Source organism: Trematomus bernacchii, unplaced genomic scaffold, assembly GCF_902827165.1.
Source record: "Trematomus bernacchii unplaced genomic scaffold, fTreBer1.1, whole genome shotgun sequence".
Lineage (NCBI taxonomy): Eukaryota > Metazoa > Chordata > Actinopteri > Perciformes > Nototheniidae > Trematomus > Trematomus bernacchii.
The window spans coordinates 8,282,947-8,300,244 of record NW_022987821.1 but is presented as its reverse complement, the minus strand read 5'-3'; the positions used below and the strand labels follow the sequence as shown (position 1 = coordinate 8,300,244).

Genomic DNA, 17,298 nt, shown 5'->3' with positions numbered 1-17,298 from the left:
GCTGTTCTCACAGAATCTGCCCTTACAAACAAATTTCAAATTGAGCAAAATGAGGCATGGCTAAAATGCCTGATCTGTTTGGTATTTTGAAAAACAAAAAGTATAAATATGCCTTATATAGGTATGGTCCTACATTATATTATTATAATATAGCATGATAGGTCCACTTTAAACTATCCTCCTCTGGCTATAACTGAGCTTACAGTTCCAGTTTTTGACAAAGTAATTTCCTGTAGCTGTACTCACCCATCAGTGCGTCCACAGCTCCTTCCTACCTCCAGGAACTTCTCTCATCACAAACCTCCACTCCACAAACATCATTAAAACCTTTCTTTTTAAAACAAATGCATGTCTTTTATTCCCTCCTGTTATCATTAAAGGCCAGCAGTGATTTCAATCTAATTTCCAACACAATATATAAAACACGTAATGACCGACACACACAGTTAGAAAGAGGTTTCTTTTTATTACATTATTTGTCACTCTATACATGTGTGATCTAGCTATGTACAATCATATAATGTAATTATATTGTTACAGAAAGAATCAGATCAGACCAACGATAGTATGTATCGAGATTAACATAAGATATGAGGACTTTTGAGTGTTGTCCGCAGACATTTCAGTCACATGATGTTGTTTATATGACCTTATGTACACACAGTCATATTAACATGAAATGCCCTGACGTATATCCGAAAACAAAAAGGCTGGGGTTTGGTGCAAACTGAGATTTACAGACAGATTTCATATATTTGCTGTGAAGTATAATATAGTTGTCTAAAAAAGGAGGTTGCCGTTAGGATCCGTCCTGACTCTGTCGGATGTCGGCTACGCTCTCTGGGACTCGCGCCACCATGCCCTCCATCCGCTTCGTCAGACAGATCTGGCAACCCAGACGAGACCTGTGCGCGGGAACAAGAGAATAAGACGAGCTTAATGAAATGCTGTACAGCGAGATAAAATACTGCTCATTTTAAATGTAGTCTTATTTTAAGAAACAAGCATTGGGTTACGTTCTTGTTAGCACGATTATGGAAACACTGCTGGCCTGATTCTCATTACATTTTATTAAAGGATGTAAGTATTGGCCCACGAATAACTTATTATTGGTGGTGGAAAAATATATTTGACTTAGTATATAATACTAAAGTACCTGCCTATTATCAGTGCAAGATGTTACCCCTGCGATACTCAATGTGTTCACATGAAGGCGGTGTGAACAAGCTGTGAATAGACTCAGTACACCCTTCATTTCTCATTTAATCAATTGTTAAAATGTTGAATAAAGATGCCGATTACCATTTATTTATAAACGTTCTGATACCACGAGGTGATACACTGAGCCACTGAGCCAACACACAGCCTCTTAAGGGTCAATAGTTGACTAAAATGTAAGGGTTTATCCTCAACTAAACTTAAAATAATGACTAAAACTACATCTAAAGTATTTTTTTTATTGTATTGTCCGACACTGACAAATGTTAATCTCTAAAATAAATCCTTTTAAAGCAGCTGCAGTGAATATGATCTCATTACTGGATAAACTGGTTTGGCTGTCAGTAGAAAAGGTGTGTGTGTGTGTGTGTGTGTGTGTGTGTGTGTGTGTGTGTGTGTGTGTGTGTGTGGTGTGTGTGTTGTGTGTGTGTGGTGTGTGGTGTGTGTGTGTGTGTGTGTGTGTGTGTGTGTGTGTGTGTGTGTGTGTGTGTGTGTTGTTGGTGTGGGGTGTGTGTGTGTGTTGGTGTGTGTTGGTGTGTGTTGGTGTGTGTGTGTGTTGGTGTGTGTGTGTGTTGGTGTGTGTGGTGTTGGTGTGTGTTGGTGTGTGTTGGTGTGTGTTGGTGTGTGTTGGTGTGTGTTGGTGTGGTGTGTGTGTGTGTGTGGTGTGGTGGTGTGTTGGTGTGTGTGTTTGGTGTGTGTGTGTTGTGTGTGTGTGTGTTTGTTGTGTGTGTGTGGTGTGTGTTGTGTTGGTGTGTTGGGCTGTGTGGTTGGTGTGTTGGTGTGTTGTGTGTGTGTGTGGTGTGTTGGTGTGTGTGTGTGTGTGTTGGGTGTGTTTGTGTGTGTGTGTTGGTGTGTGTGGTGTGTGTGTGTGGGTGTGTGTGTTGGTGGGTGTGTGTGTTGGTGTGTGTGGTGTGTGTGTGGTGTGTGTGTGTGGGTGTGTGTGTTGGTGTGTTGTGGGTGTGGTGTGTGTTGGTGTGTTGGTGTGTTGGTGTGTGTTGGTGTTGTGTGTGATGTGTGTGTTGTTTAGTGTGATGTGTGTGTTGTTTAGTGTGATGTGTGTGTGTTGCGTGCGTGCGTTTTTGTCTTCTTCCGTGTCCTACCACGGCCGTCGGCTCCCTCTCCCCTGTCCATCTCCTCGTCTGTGACGGGACCCAGACTCTTGTAGGTTTCCTCCTCAAAGATCAGATGGCACGTGGAGCAGGCCAGCGTTCCTTCACACGCGCCTGAAATGCAATTTAACAACATTTTCATCATCAATACATCTACAGATCATCTTCTAGATTCATCTTTTGGTTTATTAAATGTCAGGAAATATGAAAAAATGTTCCGTTTCAGTCAACAACCCAAAGATATTCCCTTTAAGGCGATATATTAAACATAGAAAAGCAGGAAATCTCACAGTGTGAGAGTGTGTCTGTGTGCGTGTGTGTGCGTGTGTGTGTCTGCGTGCGTGTGTGTCTATGTGTGTGTGCGCGTGCGTGTGTCTGTTTCTGTGTGTGTGTGTGTGTGTGTGTGTGTGTGTGTGTGTGTGTGTGTGCGTGTGCGTGTGCGTGTGCGTGTATGTGTGTGTGTGCGTGCCTACCAAAGCCATCAAAGTCGAGGTCTTCATTGATAACGATATCTAGCAGTGAGTCTCCCGGTGAGCCCTTCACTGTGATCTTCTCCCCGTCTCTGTTGAAAAAATGCACCGTCACCTTGTTGTCTGACCTGGAAAAAAACACACACACACATTTTATTCCACATTTTAATCATCAGGGATCATGAAGACAGTGCCCTCTAGTGGTCAGAGCTCATCACTACACCAACAGATGTGCTACATGTTGAAATATAAGGCTCTGGCATGACATTAAAGGATTAAAATATAATCTTAAACTGCGTGATTGATATGAATGAATATATATTATAAGCAATTTCTGCATAAACAAAGGGAAAGGAACCAGGTTACACTAGTCAGATGTGTGCAAAGGGTTTCTAGGGTCAAGGGCAAAGTGGATAAACATGAGTGAGCTAACCCTGTGTGAATGTTCAAGTGGGAATCAAATACAAATGCCAACTCGTTCACTTTGATTTAATCGACAGACGAATAACCTTTGAAATCATTCAGACAGTGATAATGAAACCCATTTTGACGTTTAAGTACACATGGACATTTTTAATAAACTCAATGACCCGCTGGAAGTCAGAGGACCAGTGGAAACCCCCATACACCTGGCAGCTGGGAAGCAGAGCCTTGATTCAAAATCCTTGTAACGAAAGATGAATCACTTTGGCCTCACTCTTTGACTCACCCAAGGTTCAATCAGTCTGTCTAAGATAACACACTTCTACGCTATTTTGAGGGCGTTCACACACACACTGTTTTTTTTTACTTTTCATGGAGCTCTAATCGAAACCTGTTCAATTTGACAGCCTTCTAGTTCATTTTAAATGTCTTAAACGTATTTTTTTTGTACGTATTTGTGCTTTATTTCTTATTGTCTCTCACTACACACTCCAGCAGAGTTTCTTATTGTCTCTCACTACACACTCCAGCAGAGTTTCTTATTGTCTCTCACTACACACTCCAGCAGAGTTTCTTATTGTCTCTCACTACACACTCCAGCAGAGCTTCTTATTGTCTCTCACTACACACTCCAGCAGAGTTTCTTATTGTCTCTCACTACACACTCCAGCAGAGCTTCTTATTGTCTCTCACTACACACTCCAGCAGAGCTTCTTATTGTCTCTCACTACACACTCCAGCAGAGCTTCTTATTGTCTCTCACTACACACTCCAGCAGAGTTTCTTATTGTCTCTCACTACACACTCCAGCAGAGTTTCTTATTGTCTCCCACTACACACTCCAGCAGAGCTTCTTATTGTCTCTCACTACACACTCCAGCAGAGCTTCTTATTGTCTCTCACTACACACTCCAGCAGAGTTTCTTATTGTCTCTCACTACACACTCCAGCAGAGCTTCTTATTGTCTCTCACTACACACTCCAGAAGAGTTTCTTATGCATAAACACTGCATACAAAGTGTGTATAATAATAAATACTCCATCATCCAAAACTCACTTTACTGGTGCAACAAACGTAATCCAAACTTAGCAGGACTTTGTTTTCAATAAGCCTAAAGGGGTAGTATGTCGTAGTTATAACACCGTTTTCTGCTTCCTACTTATTTTCTATTTCCCTACACACACGTCTCGTCTCATCTCATATTCCACCTTTATATCCTGCCAGGTGTGTGTCGATAGTAAAGGTCATATGCAACTTTTTTCTGAATGGAGTTTGAATATATTTTGCACATTTCTATGCATCCCTACATCTGTAAACATCTGCATCTCTTACAACTTATTTCCTTATGTTGTTGATGTTTGCACCACCATGCATGAGGTGGGAGAAGTACTCAGATCTGGTACTTGAGTAAAAGTAGAAGTACTCAGATCTGGTACTTGAGTAAAAGTAGAAGTACTCTGATCTTGTACTTGAGTAAAAGTAGAAGTACTCAGATCATGTACTTGAGTAAAAGTAGAAGTACTCAGATCTTGTACTTGAGTAAAAGTAGAAGTACTCAGATCTTGAGTAAAAGTAGAAGTACTCAGGTCTTGTACTTGAGTAACAGTAGAAGTACTCAGACCTTGTACTTGAGTAAAAGTAGAAGTACCAGAGTGTAGGAATACTCTGTTACAGTAAAAGTCCTGCATTCAAAATGTTCCTCAAGTGAAAGTAGAAAAGTATTCTCATCAAAATATAGTTAAAGTAGCGACAGTAAAAGTAGTGATTGTGCAGATTGGTCCATTTCAGAATAATATATATGATATGTTTTAAAATGATTGATCATTTAAGTGTTCTCAAAGCTGGTAAAGGTGCAGCTAGTTTGAATGACTTTGTATACTGCAGGGTAGCTTGTGACTTTACTCTAGGAGGTGGAACTAAAGTCTGATTTAACACTTGATTAGATGTAATAATCAATCTGCATGATAACTAAAGGTATTACATAAATGTAGGAGTAAAAATACAAAGTAGCATACAATGGAAGCACTCAAGTCAAGTACAAGTATCCCAAAATGTTACTTAAGTACAGTATAGATTACATGTACTTAGTTACTTTACACCACTGATTCTTGCATGTGTAAACCTAGATTTTAGGGACCTACCTGAGGAGGTGTCCGGAGGAAAAGCTCTGAGTCCTCGGCCAGGATCCAGAGGTGACTGCTGCCGTCCTCCATGCAAACTCTCTTAACCTCACGAGTCTTCTCAGAGCTGTCACTAAAGCCATTTTAAAACCCGTCTGACATGCACAACACCGTGAAAACACTCCACTTCAGTCGAGGGGGCACAAGCTAAGCTAAGGTAGCTTGTTTTAGCTGCGTTACGTCACCCCGTCACTGTCACGTTGGTTGCGTAACGTTTGTAACATTTACGTCAGAAAACGTGAGCGTTCCAAGCCACGAGAAAACAACATCCTGTCAGGACTTTCAAAATAGAATTGTTAGCAACCAACGTGTTGAAACTTTAGATTAAGAGTAACACACGCAATTTTGAGATACTTGTACTTTACTTGAGTACTTCAATGGTTTGCTACTTTGTACTTTTACTCCACTACTTGTATTACATACATTTAGTAACAAGGCAGATTTGGATTAACGTTGTGAAATATACTCAACTCTTAAATCACACTTTAGTTAAACCTGGAGTAATTCACCAATCTGCACAATGACTACTTTTAATTTTGGTACTTTTCTACTTTTACTTGAGTAACATTTTGATTACCGGACTTTTACTGTAACAGAGTACACTCTGGACTGGTACTATTACTCAAGTAAGATCTGAGTACTTCTACCTTTACTCAAGTACAAGATCTGATTACTTCTACTTTTACTCAAGTACAAGACCTGAGTACTTCTACTTTTACTCAAGATCTGAGTACTTCTACTTTTACTCAAGTACAAGATCTGAGTACTTCTACTTTTACTCAAGTACAAGATCTGAGTACTTCTACTTTTACTCAAGATCTGAGTACTTCTACTTTTACTCAAGTACAAGATCTGAGTACTTCTACTTTTACTCAAGTACAAGATCTGAGTACTTCTCCCACCTCTGGCCGTACATACAGTAAGTAAATATGAAGTAACTCAAGTTAGTATAACTGTTTTGTATTGCATCATCAGAAAGGTTTTTGTATAACTTTTATTTTGGAAGTTAAACCATGTTCCTGTTGCTAGGTGCTTAATTATGTCGGCAACAGAAAATGCTCTGCCCCAAAAGTGTTGCTCAATAAAGGTCAAAGCCTTCCACATTTGGACCTCCAAACTCTCTCCTGGCAAAGATTGATACTGTAGAAAAATATCAGACAAAGGTCACGTTTACTAGAAGACAATTGTGTAATACGTCTGCATCACTATGGCAAGAAACCTTATGAATGAGAAGTCAATTCAAAACCAATGACCTGTTTGATTAATTTGTTTTACACCAACAATGCATCATTTGTAATTGAAATACATTTAATTATTATATATTTTTTAAAACAGTGTATGGGGGCACACCCAATGAACTATCTATAAAGCCACACCTTATTATAACCACCATAATCTAAAGAAATGAGCCGGTTGTGAAGCTAATGTAAACCTAAGCATTAACTTCAACTACTCAACAATCTTTCCAGATAATTCCCCGTACAAACTCTTATTTAAATACTATAGAGTTTGTTTGTCAGAGGTGTATGTGTTACTGCTTATACACCAGGTGGAGCCAGAGATTATGACCTGCTGTATCCTTGGACTTTAACATTTCTAGTATACATCTGGATAAAGCAAGTAACATGATTTCATTTCTAAACATTTAGTGAAACTCATTCAGGTCTAAAGTACAGCAAACAACCTTTAGTGACCTCCACAGTCCACATTCACAAATATTGACTGAGCTATACCCTCAATTAAACCCATTCAGCAAAGACTCAACTACAACAAAACCTGGTAAACGGAATATAACAAGACGTCAAGCGAAACGCTATCAGGTGATGTTATACTGTAAGAACGTTGTGTTCAAACCTTGAGGGCAAAGTGCATGAAATATCAGCAATCTGCAAGGTACAGTCATTATCTCATACAAGGTGTTCATGACCAGGACAGTGATATATGAACAAGTAACCTATTAGTTTCCAAGTTCATCACTGCTGTCTCAGGTGAGCAACACACACACACACACACACACCGTCACTGCAACAGTTTCTATACGTTACACTCACTTATAGAGCGTTGTGCAGCACATTAAAGTTTTTTTTTGTTATCAAAGGATGTTCAAGTTGGTGCTGCTGTTCCTGGCGCTGTCGGGTAAGTTCTCACTCCTTCATCTTTCTTTCTAGTAATGCTCGTTTAAAACCTTGGTAGAACAAATTGTAATTTGTGTGCCAGAGTGTATTATCACACACCGTAAATTCAAGATGTAATTGATCTTAACTCCCCGGCTCCTCCAACAATGCAACATGTAAATATATAAGAAATAAAACAAGAAAAAATAGTGCAAGAAAAAACAGAATAGAAATAAAATAGTGCGTGAGAACAATGTGCAAGTAAACGTGTAAGAAGTAAATTCTATACATGTTAAGTAGAATAAGATAAGCTAAAAATAAATACTGCTTATTGTAATAATACATAAATATGTGAGCTGTGAATGATATACGTCAGGGGTGTCAAACTCAAATACACAGTGGGCCAAAATTAAAAAAGTCGGTACTAGTCGAGGGCCGGACTGGTTCCATGTTTATTGCAAAACTTATTGAAATGAACTTATTGCACATATTAAACCTGGAACTAACAAAGCTTCAATTATTGCCTATGCAACATGAAACATTAATATCTGCAACTTTTCCCGAGTCATTTCTTATGATTACATTTTTCCACAGGCCAACAACAGCTTCAACAAAACTATTTCCCTCAAAGAAAAAACCAAACATGCTCTGTTGTCGTGAGAGAAAAAGTGCAGAAGGAAACATCCATTAAACTCAGTTTGCTCTGTGATGCTAGTTCAAGCCAGATACTTGGCATCTCATCTTGGGTGCAAGGTCATCAATGTTTGGGCTCAGGCTCTGAGCTGAGGAGACCCTCAGGATGGAGTGAAGGTGTGCGTGCAATATACCGACGGGCCAGATCTAATAGTAATTAAACATTATCCTGCGGGCCGAAATTAAATCCACCACGGGCCTGATTTGGCCCCCGGGCCTTGAGTTTGACACATGTGGTATAAAAAAAAATGTTGTATTAATATTTATTTTTGATAAATGTTATTAGGTACTTGACCGACTACGACCTTTACTCATGATTAGTGGATCTTTATCACAGTCATTTGTTGTCCTTGTAATTTATTGCCTTGTCTCTAAAACTACAATGTCATCAGAGACAAATTATACTTTGACCATTATTGATTTATTACATCGTTTGAAAAGCCTACATATTTTCTGGTTAATGTTTGATATAAAGGGCAGGTATCTATCTGGCAACTGGCACGCATACAGTATGTTTAACACGGGAGGGAGTCTAAGGTATTCAAACACCACTATCACTAGCTCTATGTGAACATCTCAAGTTTATTAAGTAAATAAATACATAAATAAGTAAATAAATAAATAAATGTAATAAATAAATAACATTTTTGACTTTAATCTCAGAATTCTGAAAAAAAGTCAGAATTCAATTTGATTTCACTTTTGGTCACATCCCAAACATTTTTTCTCATGTGGCCCTGACCCCTCGATTCCACCGGGTCCGTCTGCGTCGCGTCACGGCTGCGCCGCGGTTTTGGTCCGGCCTCCTCCGGCGTCATACCCTACCGGGCGCGTTTCAGAAGCATTTCAGAAGCGGAGCGTCTTGCCTGCCGGCTCGCAGTTTTTGTTGATTTGGGCATATTTCCTGGACAGGCTACTTTGTACAGACAAAGTTAATATAATTGTAATATTCCAGTTATAAACGACATGAATCAAAGATGTGTTGCTGTATTTTAGTGGTAAAAAAATGCATTCATCATCATAATTATTCTATATATATATAATTTACACAGTGCCTGTAAACCGGAGGAGAACGCTGGCATTTCTCCTCCTACTTGAAAGACAACGGAGGAGGGTCTGCAAAATTAGTTTATTTTGGGGATGGGCCGGATGCTCTGACCGTTCCACTTCCTGCCCGGCACCTCTGCAACGCCTCGCGTCGGGTCGAACATAGACTTGCATCCTATTTTGAGCGGAGCCCAGCGCCGAGACGCTTCTGGGACGCTTCTGAGACGCTTCTGAGACGCTTCTGAGCCATTGACTAGAGTGGCCGCGATCTTTGCGAACGCCGCGGCGAAGCTGTAACGCGGCCGTAACGCGGCCGTAACGCGGCGCAGACGGACCCGGAGGAATCTAGGGGTAATGCTCTTCCGTAGGGTTTCCATAAATGCAGATCCTTTGCTTTAGCTGCCCTTTAATAACCCCTCTCATCCTACAAAGTGAAGATTAAAACCTCTAACCGTAAAGTACACATTACCCTTCACAGGCCTCCAGGCTCTTCCTCTTGCTAGACGGTTGCAGAAGACACCTTCAACCTACCAGCTTCCTGATGGCTTTCGACAGGGAACCGAACTTTTCGACATGCGTGAACCAGTTTCTGACTTCAGACAAGGTACCGAACCCTCCAGGAGATTCATCGTGGACCTGAACACCGGTCTGCTGCAAGAACACATGAGCAAGGTGGACAGGAGAGACGGTATGAATCCAACTTAATCTAGAAGTAATTTAAAGAGGTTTTTAGTTTTTCATTTTTGGATTTCATTTTTTCTGTAGCTTTCACCCGTCCTCTAGGAAAAGGATTAGGAGAGATGGAGGGAAGTCACCTGCTGGCAAATGAGGGTGAGGAAGATACAAAGTGAAATAAACACAATTGAACTACTATTTATTCTCCACTACTAAGTAACTGCCCTCAATTTAATAACATATCAATAAACAAACCTGCTTAATCTAAATGTTTTCTGTCTTCCAGTCCCTGAAGATGTTCCAGCCCAGAAGAACGTTGGTGGTGCTGGTTGGGTCCGGGTGGAGAAACCCTCTGATCCTCGTCTCCCAGATGGTTTCAGACAGGGAACCGAACCCATGATGTCTCTTCCAGATGACTTTAGGCAGGGAACTGAACCCATGATGTCTCTTCCAGATGACTTTAGGCAGGGAACTGAACCCATGATGTCTCTTCCAGATGACTTTAGGCAGGGAACTGAACCTATTCATACGGTCCCAGAGAGTTTTAGGGAGGAGATTCAATCTATGAGGTCCATCCATGAGGGTCTTAGGCAGGGAACCGAACCTATTCATATGGTCCCAGACGGCTTTGGGCAGGAGATTCAATCTAAGATGTCCATCCCAGATGGTTTCAGACAGGGAACTGAACCGATGATGTCCATCCCAGATGGTTTCAGACAGGGAACTGAACCTATGATGTCAATCCCAGAAGGTTTCAGACAGGGAACTGAACCGATGATGTCCATCCCAGATGGTTTCAGACAGGGAACTGAACCGATGATGTCCATCCCAGATGGTTTCAGACAGGGAACCGAACCTATGATGTCCATCCCAGAAGACTTGAGCCAGGGAACAGAACCTATTCATACGGCCCCAGAGAGTTTTAGGGAGGAGATTCAATCTATGATGTCCATCCATGAGGGCTTTAGGCAGGAAACTGAACCTATGATGTCCATCCCAGAGGGTTTTAGGCAGGGAACCGAACCTATGATGTCAATCCCAGAAGGTTTTAGACAGGGAACCGAACCTATGATGTCAATCCCAGAAGGTTTTAGACAGGGAACCGAACCTATGATGTCAATCCCAGAAGACTTGAGCCAGGGAACAGAACCTATTCATATGGTCCCAGACGGCTTTGGGCAGGAAATTAAATCGATGAGGTCCATCCCAGATGGTTTCAGACAGGGAACCGAACCTATGATGTCAATCCCAGATGGTTTCAGACAGGGAACCGAACCCATGATGTCAATCCCAGAAGATTTGAGCCAGGCAACAGAACCTATTCATACGGCCCCAGAGAGTTTTAGGGAGGAGATTAAATCTAAGATGTCAATCCCAGAAGGTTTTAGACAGGGAACCGAACCTATGATGTCAATCCCAGATGGTTTCAGGCAGGGAACTGAACCTATTCAAATGGCCCCAGAGAGTTTTAGGGAGGAGATTCAATCTATGATGTCAATCCCAGATAGTTTTAGGCAGGAAACCGAACCTATTCATATGGTCCCAGACAGCTCTTGGCAGGAAATGAAATCTATGATGTCCGTCCACGAGGGCTTCAGGCAGGGAACCGAACCTATGATGTCCATGCCAGAAGGCTTTAGGCAGGGAACCGAACCTATGATGTCCATCCCAGAAGGCTTTAGGCAGGGAACCGAACCTTTGATCCCAGAAGGTTTCAGACAGGGAACCGAACCTTTGATCCCAGAAGGTTTCAGGCAGGAAACTGAACACTCCACCCCCGAGCTCCAGACAAAGACAGTGGCATGTAAGGGGGACATCATCAATGGGAACTGTTATGAGTTCAATCCCACACCGCTGACCTTCCAAGATGCTCAGGTTAGACACATTACATCCTATATGTGATAACTGTGATTCTACGTAAATCAAATCTTGATATAACACACATAAGATAATGTGGTATAAATAATCCACTGCCTTTGTTTTAATAATATTCTTGCATTTTGTGTGCTTTTGTACTCTCTCCACCCTCATTAGTTTTTAATCTGCTTTTGGCTCCATGAATTAAATCTCACTCTTGTGTCTCCAGGCCAAATGCAGATCTCTTGCCCCAAATGCTGAGCTTGCATCTGTAACAACCGGAGATCTGCATTCACGCCTGGTTTCTCTCTCGACAAACGGTGGTGAAAACAACCCAGTGTTGACGTGGCTAGGAGGCACGGTCAAGGCAAGTCATACAGAATAAATGTTTTGGAAAAGCTGTCTCACATCACACTTTTTTTATGACCATGTACTGTGACGCAGGGAGGAGGCCAAGGAGAGTATCATCAGATATGTTATCAACAGGACAGATAGTGTTAGTCTTACCTTGGTGAAACATTGACCCGTGGACTCCATCTGTTTCTGTGCTGTCACTTAACAAGGCCAGAAAGTCAAACAAATGTTTCTAATACTTTTTTTCCCCTAAAATATCCTACACAGGACTTTTAAATTGTGTTAAAGCTGTATTTACACTATGCCAAAAGATCAGAATACTTTACAAAACATGTTTTAATCAAAGTTTAATGCGTGCATATTATAATAAGCTGTATGTGTGTTGATTTGGCACACCTCAGAACCAGAAGGCATCATGGGTAGACGGGTCGGACTGGAGTTACAGCGACTGGATGCCCGGACACCCCAACATCCACACTGATAAACCAGTGTGTGTGGAGATGTTCAAGATAGGTAAGAACACCACACACACATATTTACACACACCATCTTTTTTGGACCGCAACCTCCAGCCTCTCCGGTTGATATTCTGGGCTCTATCAAAAAAAACATCCTCCCCTCGGTCATGAACCTTGGAGTGACCTTCACTAGCACTTTTAAATTCGACAAGCAGGTCAGCACCGTAGTAAAATCCTGCTTTTTTAAAATAAGACTATTGGCCAAAACCAAGTCGTATTTATCTTTTAATGACTTGGAAAGGGTTATTAACGCCTTTGTAACCTCGAGACTGGACTATTGTAATGCTCTGTATGTGGGTATGGACCAGGCCTCAATCAAACGCTTACAGCTAGTCCAAAACGCGGCTGCACGTTTGCTGACTGGCCACAAAAAGCGTGACCACATCACCCCTATTCTGGCCTCACTGCACTGGCTTCCAGTTCGGTTCAGAATTGATTTTAAAATCCTTTTATTTGTTTTTAAAGCCCTAAATGGGCTGGCTCCGGCCTATATAGCTGAACTGCTCCAGCGCTACACCCCAGCCAGAGCTTTAAGGTCTGCTGACCAGCTGCTGCTGGTAGTGCCCAAGACCAGGCTCAAAACCCGAGGGCACCGAGCCTTCGCAGCAGCTGGCCCTAGGCTCTGGAACACTCTGCCCCTCCATGTGAGGTCGGCCCAGACCCTAGGGGTTTTTAAATCAAAACTAAAAACACACTTCTTCTCTCTGGCTTTCTAGTTAGAGCGGAGCACGACTCCTGACTTTTCCGTGTGTTTTATTTTTATTTTGTTTTTAAGATATATCTGTTGTAATTTATTGTCGTTTATTGTGATTTGTAGTAATGTGTTTTTATTACATGTACAGCACTTTGGCTCGACCAAAAATCGCTTTTAAATGTGCTATATAAATAAAACCTGATTTGATTTGATTTGACCAATGACTGAGTAAGTGTTACAACTAAATAGGTAAGAAAGAAGGCTACAGTGCAGCGACAAAAAAGGGTTATATTATGGATCAGAGAAGGAAAGTTTGATCAAAATCAAATATAACTTGTATGAGGGAATCTTTGCCCTTAAGCACTAATGGAAACTTGTTCTGTCCCTTTAGCACAATTGAAAATGTAAATAAATACTGTTAATACTAGTAGGCACATATTAGGTCATATTTATACAAAATAGTCTTAGAAATATCCTCAGAGAGTCAGCCAATATGTGTTTTTCTATTCTGTCCCTACCCTTTTCTGCAGATGAGAGCTGGTGGACGGCGGCTGACTGTGACCTGAAGAGAGCGTCCATCTGCTCATACCAGATCACTGCATGAAAACCACAAAGAAACAACCGTTTTTAACAATCTAACAGACAAATATGTTTCCATCGTCTGCATCTGTTGAATAAAACATGGCATTTTACATCTGAGTGCTTCTGTTTCATATCTTTTAATACCTATCTTCATCCTTCAAAAACACCATCCAAATCACTTAAATTTAGACAAGACTTTAATGATCATTTTCCACTTGTGTATACAAAGCAGTTTATACAGATTAGGGAGCCAAGTTAAAACAAATTTGTTACAATTTAGTACCTGGAAAGTGCAAAAGTACATTTCAAATACGCTGAAATAAAAATCATGCTGTACATTATATACTGTATTCATAAATAATCACAGATATACACACATCCATTTGGTGACGGACACAGAGAATGCTGCTAAGACACAAAATAGTACTTTTTGAAGTCTTGGTTTTCCCGTTGAAACTGGGGGAGTTTTAACATCTGGAATGCTGCTTTAGTTTTGATTTACACTACGGTCAGGGACGATAAGCTTCGGTGATGAGAGAAACCTGTGTCAATGCCACACCGGGATAAAGGCACTCCGTTTGTTGCAGTCGTGGAACAACTCAAACAGTGGTCTGATGTCTGAATGACAAATGAGGATGAACAACACAGACCATCTCAAAAAGAAGGACACAGATTGGTCTCCATGGTGCTGTGACACAAAAAGAAAGAAGAACCGCTGTGACCCCAAAAACTCACGGGCTGCCACAGAATCAGAAACACCACATCAACAGAGTTTGGCTATAAAAAAATAAACATGCATCATTGGCACACACACACACAGTCTCACACAGTCTCACACAGTCAGTCACACACAGTCTCACACTCACAGTCTCACACAGTCAGTCACACAGTCAGTCTCACACAGTCAGACACACACACAGTCAGACACACAGTCACACACACACACACACAGACACACAGTCAGTCACACACAGTCTCACACACAGTCTCACACAGTCAGACACACACACAGTCTCACACAGTCAGACACACACACAGTCTCACACAGTCAGACACACACACAGTCTCACACAGTCAGACACACAGTCTCACACACAGTCAGTCACACAGTCAGACACACACACACACACACACACACACACACACACACACACACACACACACACACACACACACACACACACACACACACACACACACACACACACACACACACACACACACACACACACACACACACACACACACACACACACACACACACACACACACACACACACACACACACACACCACACACACACACACACACACACACACACACACACACACACACACACACACACACACACACACACACACACACACACACACACACACACACACACACACACACACACACACACACACACACACACACACACACACACACGGTGCAAAAATATAAATTACATCCACAGGAGCTTCATTCTGTGGCTTCATGTGATTCTAATATCAGCAAAGAAATCACATTCGAACAACAAGGCATGCAAAACCTCCTCGATGACCCGAAAAATCACTTCACAATGATCAGGAAGGAGATAATAAGACAAAGGGATGAGGCAATGATGAACAGGAGAAAGAATTAGGGTGCATGTATTGTTCCAGAAGCTACAGGAAGACAGGTGTATTGCTGCTAACACTGACATCTCATAGAGCCCTTGTGGATTCCCTCCTTCTTCTCCAGGTCTCTTAACAGTCTTTAAAGTTTAAGATATGCCCTACCGGTGTCTATATTCAAGAGACAAGGTGTGATTTTAAAAACTGCTACTACTACTTATAAATAAACATGGATTCAAGTAACTTAAAAACATTCAATGAAGTGTTGTGTGGCTCTCTGGGATAAATCCTCACGCTTTAAAGGACGTAGTGTTTTGCCTGTAGTGAGAACATACAAAACTATGCCAACATTAAAAGACAGATGTTTCTAGAACAAAACAAGTCAGTCATATCTAAGCGTAAAATAAATCCACCATCACTGTGTCTGCTTCTCAATCTCTAAATGGTCCAAAAAATGTTAGGTACATGCATACATCTGTCTAAAAACCAACAGAAAAACCCAAAGAATACAAAAAGACAATCTCACTCAGACGTATATATATATATATATATATATATAGGAGAGGCAGAGCGTTTGGTCTTGTGAGTGATGGTGTTACTGCATAAGGCTGCTGTGTGGCAGCTTTAAGGCAAACTAAGAGACAGAAATGCCCCTTTAAACTATACTTTGACAGAGAATACACACCTCACACACACACACACACACACAGGAGAGCAATCAGCCGGCAGATGGGAGACACATCAGGTAAAAAGGACGATGGATGGGGATAGTTTGTCGTGTTAAGGTGGTGCTGAGGCTGGCACTACTTCTGGATTTGAACCACAGCGCCAGCGCCGTAATCTCAATCACAGAAAAAGCACACATGCAGAGTTTGTGTAAAACACAGGAGGAACTGAAGGGAGTTCTTCACACAGAATGACTGTTTGCTGATGGGTATGGAGGTGACAGGAATGTGGAAGGGGAAGGGTCAGACGTTCTGCGTTTTGTACACCGTTTCCCCCGAGGAAATCTGCGTGAGTTTCTTGCTGCCCCACAACTTCCTCGTGATCTGGCCCGAGCGCATCTGAGAAGAGTGGGATGAAGGAGAGTGGGGGGGGAGAGTGGGGAAAGAAAAGCGTGAAGTCAAAGGAAAAGGCGGATGTGATTCATGAGTGATTGATTAGTTCATTGATTGACTTGTGAAGCATTAAAGAAAATAATAATCAAAGCTCGATTCACTTTGGTGAGGCAATTTGATGAAGAGGATGAAGAGGTGCGATGAACATCCACTAAAACTATTTACATTATCAAAACATTAAAGTCTATCTTGGCGTACGGTTTCTAGTTTGCATTATTAGACTGTGGCTACTGTTAATATGGCTTACATCTGCAGAAGCATTAATTAGTTTGTTTCACAGCATATTTGTTGACGAGTACACTAACACGTGACATAATGACACTTCAGGTAGACAGCAGTGGTGGGAGTTCATCCCAAATATCACACAGATGCCAAATACTTTGAAAACAACAGAACGAGGTACGTCACAGTCGTGTCCGCTCAGCCGTGCGCTGAAGGAATGTGATAAATCTGTGTGTGGCTCAGATCTAAATGTGTGTTTAAAGGTCCCCTATTGTCCTCTTCTTCATCAATATATCACAGGTCTCAGATATATACAGAGCCTGTCTCTGATTGGCTGGAACACCAAACAGATCATTGCAGCATTACCCATAATCCCCTCTGTTTCAGCCCTGTTTCCAAAGTGCTGATTCTCTGTCTGTTACTTT

At 41.5% G+C, this 17,298-nt stretch overlaps 3 protein-coding genes across 9 annotated transcripts in view; 1 reads left to right on the top strand and 2 right to left on the bottom strand.

Annotated features, from left to right (window-relative positions):
* Positions 1 to 444: 444 nt before the first annotated feature.
* Positions 445 to 5,602, bottom strand: fdx1 (ferredoxin 1). Its single transcript, XM_034151585.1, has 4 exons — positions 5,363 to 5,602; positions 2,801 to 2,925; positions 2,350 to 2,441; positions 445 to 949 (listed from the first exon to the last, which is right to left on the bottom strand). The coding sequence occupies exons 1-4, from the start codon at positions 5,482 to 5,484 to the stop codon at positions 800 to 802; spliced, it is 489 nt and encodes a 162-aa protein (XP_034007476.1). The 5' UTR covers positions 5,485 to 5,602; the 3' UTR covers positions 445 to 799.
* Positions 5,603 to 7,307: 1,705 nt separating this feature from the next.
* LOC117499192 (actin cytoskeleton-regulatory complex protein pan1-like) lies at positions 7,308 to 14,045 on the top strand. Of its 7 annotated transcripts, none has more exons than XM_034151556.1 (8): positions 7,308 to 7,389; positions 7,500 to 7,537; positions 9,734 to 9,943; positions 10,021 to 10,086; positions 10,217 to 11,805; positions 12,017 to 12,154; positions 12,543 to 12,654; positions 13,884 to 14,045. In XM_034151556.1, exons 2-8 carry the CDS (start codon positions 7,501 to 7,503, stop codon positions 13,955 to 13,957), a joined length of 2,226 nt encoding a protein of 741 aa, XP_034007447.1. In that variant the 5' UTR covers positions 7,308 to 7,389; position 7,500; the 3' UTR covers positions 13,958 to 14,045. The 7 variants fall into 7 exon arrangements, with proteins under 7 accessions (XP_034007447.1, XP_034007449.1, XP_034007452.1 ...); XM_034151558.1 differs by lacking the exon at positions 7,308 to 7,389 and having other exon boundaries at positions 7,402 to 7,537; positions 10,217 to 10,597; positions 10,682 to 11,805; XM_034151561.1 differs by lacking the exon at positions 7,308 to 7,389 and having other exon boundaries at positions 7,402 to 7,537; positions 10,217 to 10,681; positions 11,642 to 11,805.
* Positions 14,046 to 15,299: 1,254 nt separating this feature from the next.
* Positions 15,300 to 17,298, bottom strand: part of nbeal1 (neurobeachin-like 1) — a 51,076-nt gene continuing 49,077 nt past the window's right edge. Inside the window, 1 exon segment of the mRNA XM_034151542.1 lies at positions 15,300 to 16,597. Coding sequence (XP_034007433.1) covers positions 16,502 to 16,597 — 96 coding nt within the window. The 3' untranslated portion in view covers positions 15,300 to 16,501.

What these genes read in the sequence shown, in the direction of transcription:
- LOC117499192 (XM_034151556.1), top strand. Translation starts at nt 7,501, where the DNA reads ATGTTCAAGTTGGTGCTGCTGTTCCTGGCGCTGTCGG. An exon ending in TCACCTGCTGGCAAATGAGG is followed by an intron (nt 10,087 to 10,216) that starts GTGAGGAAGATA and finishes TCTGTCTTCCAG; the next exon opens with TCCCTGAAGATGTTCCAGCC. An exon ending in TGTGGAGATGTTCAAGATAG is followed by an intron (nt 12,655 to 13,883) that starts GTAAGAACACCA and finishes CCTTTTCTGCAG; the next exon opens with ATGAGAGCTGGTGGACGGCG.
- fdx1 (XM_034151585.1), bottom strand. Translation starts at nt 5,484, where the DNA reads ATGGCTTTAGTGACAGCTCTGAGAAGACTCGTGAGGTTAAGAGAGTTT. An exon ending in TCCTCCGGACACCTCCTCAG is followed by an intron (nt 2,926 to 5,362) that starts GTAGGTCCCTAA and finishes GTTTTTTTCCAG; the next exon opens with GTCAGACAACAAGGTGACGG. An exon ending in GTCCCGTCACAGACGAGGAG is followed by an intron (nt 950 to 2,349) that starts ATGGACAGGGGA and finishes ATCTCGCTGTAC; the next exon opens with AGCATTTCATTAAGCTCGTC.